At 39.7% G+C, this 1,855-nt stretch overlaps 1 protein-coding gene across 1 annotated transcript in view; it reads left to right on the forward strand.

Moving 5' to 3' along the window:
* lyrm4b (LYR motif containing 4) overlaps positions 1-1,855 on the forward strand; it is a 27,582-nt gene continuing 25,727 nt past the window's right edge. Inside the window, exon 1 of the mRNA XM_014029654.1 lies at positions 1-107. Within this exon, the coding sequence (XP_013885108.1) occupies positions 22-107 (86 nt within the window). The 5' untranslated portion in view covers positions 1-21. The remainder of the gene's footprint in view (positions 108-1,855) is intronic.

Here is a 1,855-nt window from a genome sequence, read left to right on the forward strand (position 1 = left end):
CGCAGTGTTGTTAGCAACATCATGGCTGCTTCCACACGAGCTCAGGTGCTTTCTCTGTACAGGATGATGCTGAAGGAGAGCAAGAAGTTTCCTTCATACAACTACCGGTAAGAGATGAAATGTGTGCGGGCTGAGAGGTCACTCTGACCGGTTCAAACCGGCTGTCAGGGCCGGAGGAGCCGATAAAACCCGCAGCTAACCTTAGCTTTACTTTATTATCCTTCTGGTTTGTGTTGCTGGAAGCTGACGAAACATTGCATAAGAAGGTGGTTAACTGGAAAGAAAACATGTTTTATTTGTCATTGTTGGTGTGTATTTCTATGATTTCTATGATTATTTTTTAAACAGACATTTTAGTTAAATTGTAAACAAACAGCATCAAATCCCTCCACAGCTGTTTTGTTTGCAGATGATTTTAGGAGACAGACGGACAGTTAGCTCCAAACCTGTTGTTTTTGGAGTTTRTTGCATAAACAAGGTTTATTTTCACTTTTTAAGAGCCGCCAGTATTCAGTCAGAACAGTTTCAGCTTCTCCCGTCTTCAGGAGGAGATTAAAGACTTCATTCAGTGTCGATGTAAGGATTTATTTTATTCACTTGTTTTTAAATTATGGTGGGGTTGGCCCAGGTTGTTGTCTGACAAAAACAACTAATATTTTACTCACGGTCTTCTGCATGCAAAGGTTTAAACTGTCTCCACTGGTGGACAGGGACACGGTGGTCAGCAGTGGCGGCTGGTGGGTTTCTCTCCAGGAGGCTACAAACATAAAATAAACACATSTCAAAAAGCAATCAAACTTTACTAAGTTGTATCACGTCAGTGTATTTATTAAACAAATGAAAATAACAGAGAAGCATTACAATGTCATGTAGTGTTTTATTTTTTGCACATAAATTTTGCCCTTCTGTAACAAAAGCTCATTTCTTCGTGACTCGGAGTCGGAAGTGACTCAACACGATCATGAGTGAAATGAAAGTTTGTCCATTAATAACTATAAAATATTTATCTTACACAGCTAAAACATACGTAGATATTTCTACTAAACATTTCATTTTGTTATTTTATTTTTTGATTTTTATGTCATCTAGGAGGGGCGGCGCCCTCTATTGACCAGTCCCCACTGGTGGACAGGGACACTGGYGTTCCAACATGTTCTTGAGTTTTGGTGGTCCCAAGTTGTTTCTGAACATCCAAACAAWTTCCTGTTCATCTGTGGAGCAACGTTTGTGTGTTTTTCAGCAGAAACTGTCAACTTCAGTCAGTTTTAATCTCTAACAGTAACAGGAAGTTATTCRACCTTCTAGAACTTTCAGAAGAACTGAGAGACCAATTTAAATAAACGCTTAAAAAGTCTATAATTCATCTGTTGTTTGTAGAGGAAACATCTGACTGCAAATCTAAACATCAAATGTTTTAAAACACAAAACAATGTGGATTTAAATGCTGAAATGTTAGGTAAAGCTAGGGCTGCACAATATATCGAAAATGTATCGTCATGGCGATAATAGCCTGTGCAATATGCATATCAAACTATAAACTGCAATAAATGGTTGAATCTAAAGTTTGCATTTATGTGTTTTGTCATTCAGATGGAAGCTTGAAATATTTATCTAACCAAATGGAGCCCTTCGTGTATTTGGTCAATTGGTTGTCGTTGGTAAAACGGGACCAGGACTCGTCTCGTTGGTAAAACGAGACCAGGACTCGTCTCGTTGGTAAAACGGGACCAGGACTCGTCTCGTTGGTAAAACGGGACCAGGACTCGTCTCGTTGGTAAAACGGGACCAGGACTCGTCTCGATGGTAAAACGGGACCAGGACTCGTCTCGATGGTAAAACGGGACTCGTCTCATTG

Source organism: Austrofundulus limnaeus, unplaced genomic scaffold (assembly GCF_001266775.1).
Source record: "Austrofundulus limnaeus strain Quisiro unplaced genomic scaffold, Austrofundulus_limnaeus-1.0 Scaffold935, whole genome shotgun sequence".
Lineage (NCBI taxonomy): Eukaryota > Metazoa > Chordata > Actinopteri > Cyprinodontiformes > Rivulidae > Austrofundulus > Austrofundulus limnaeus.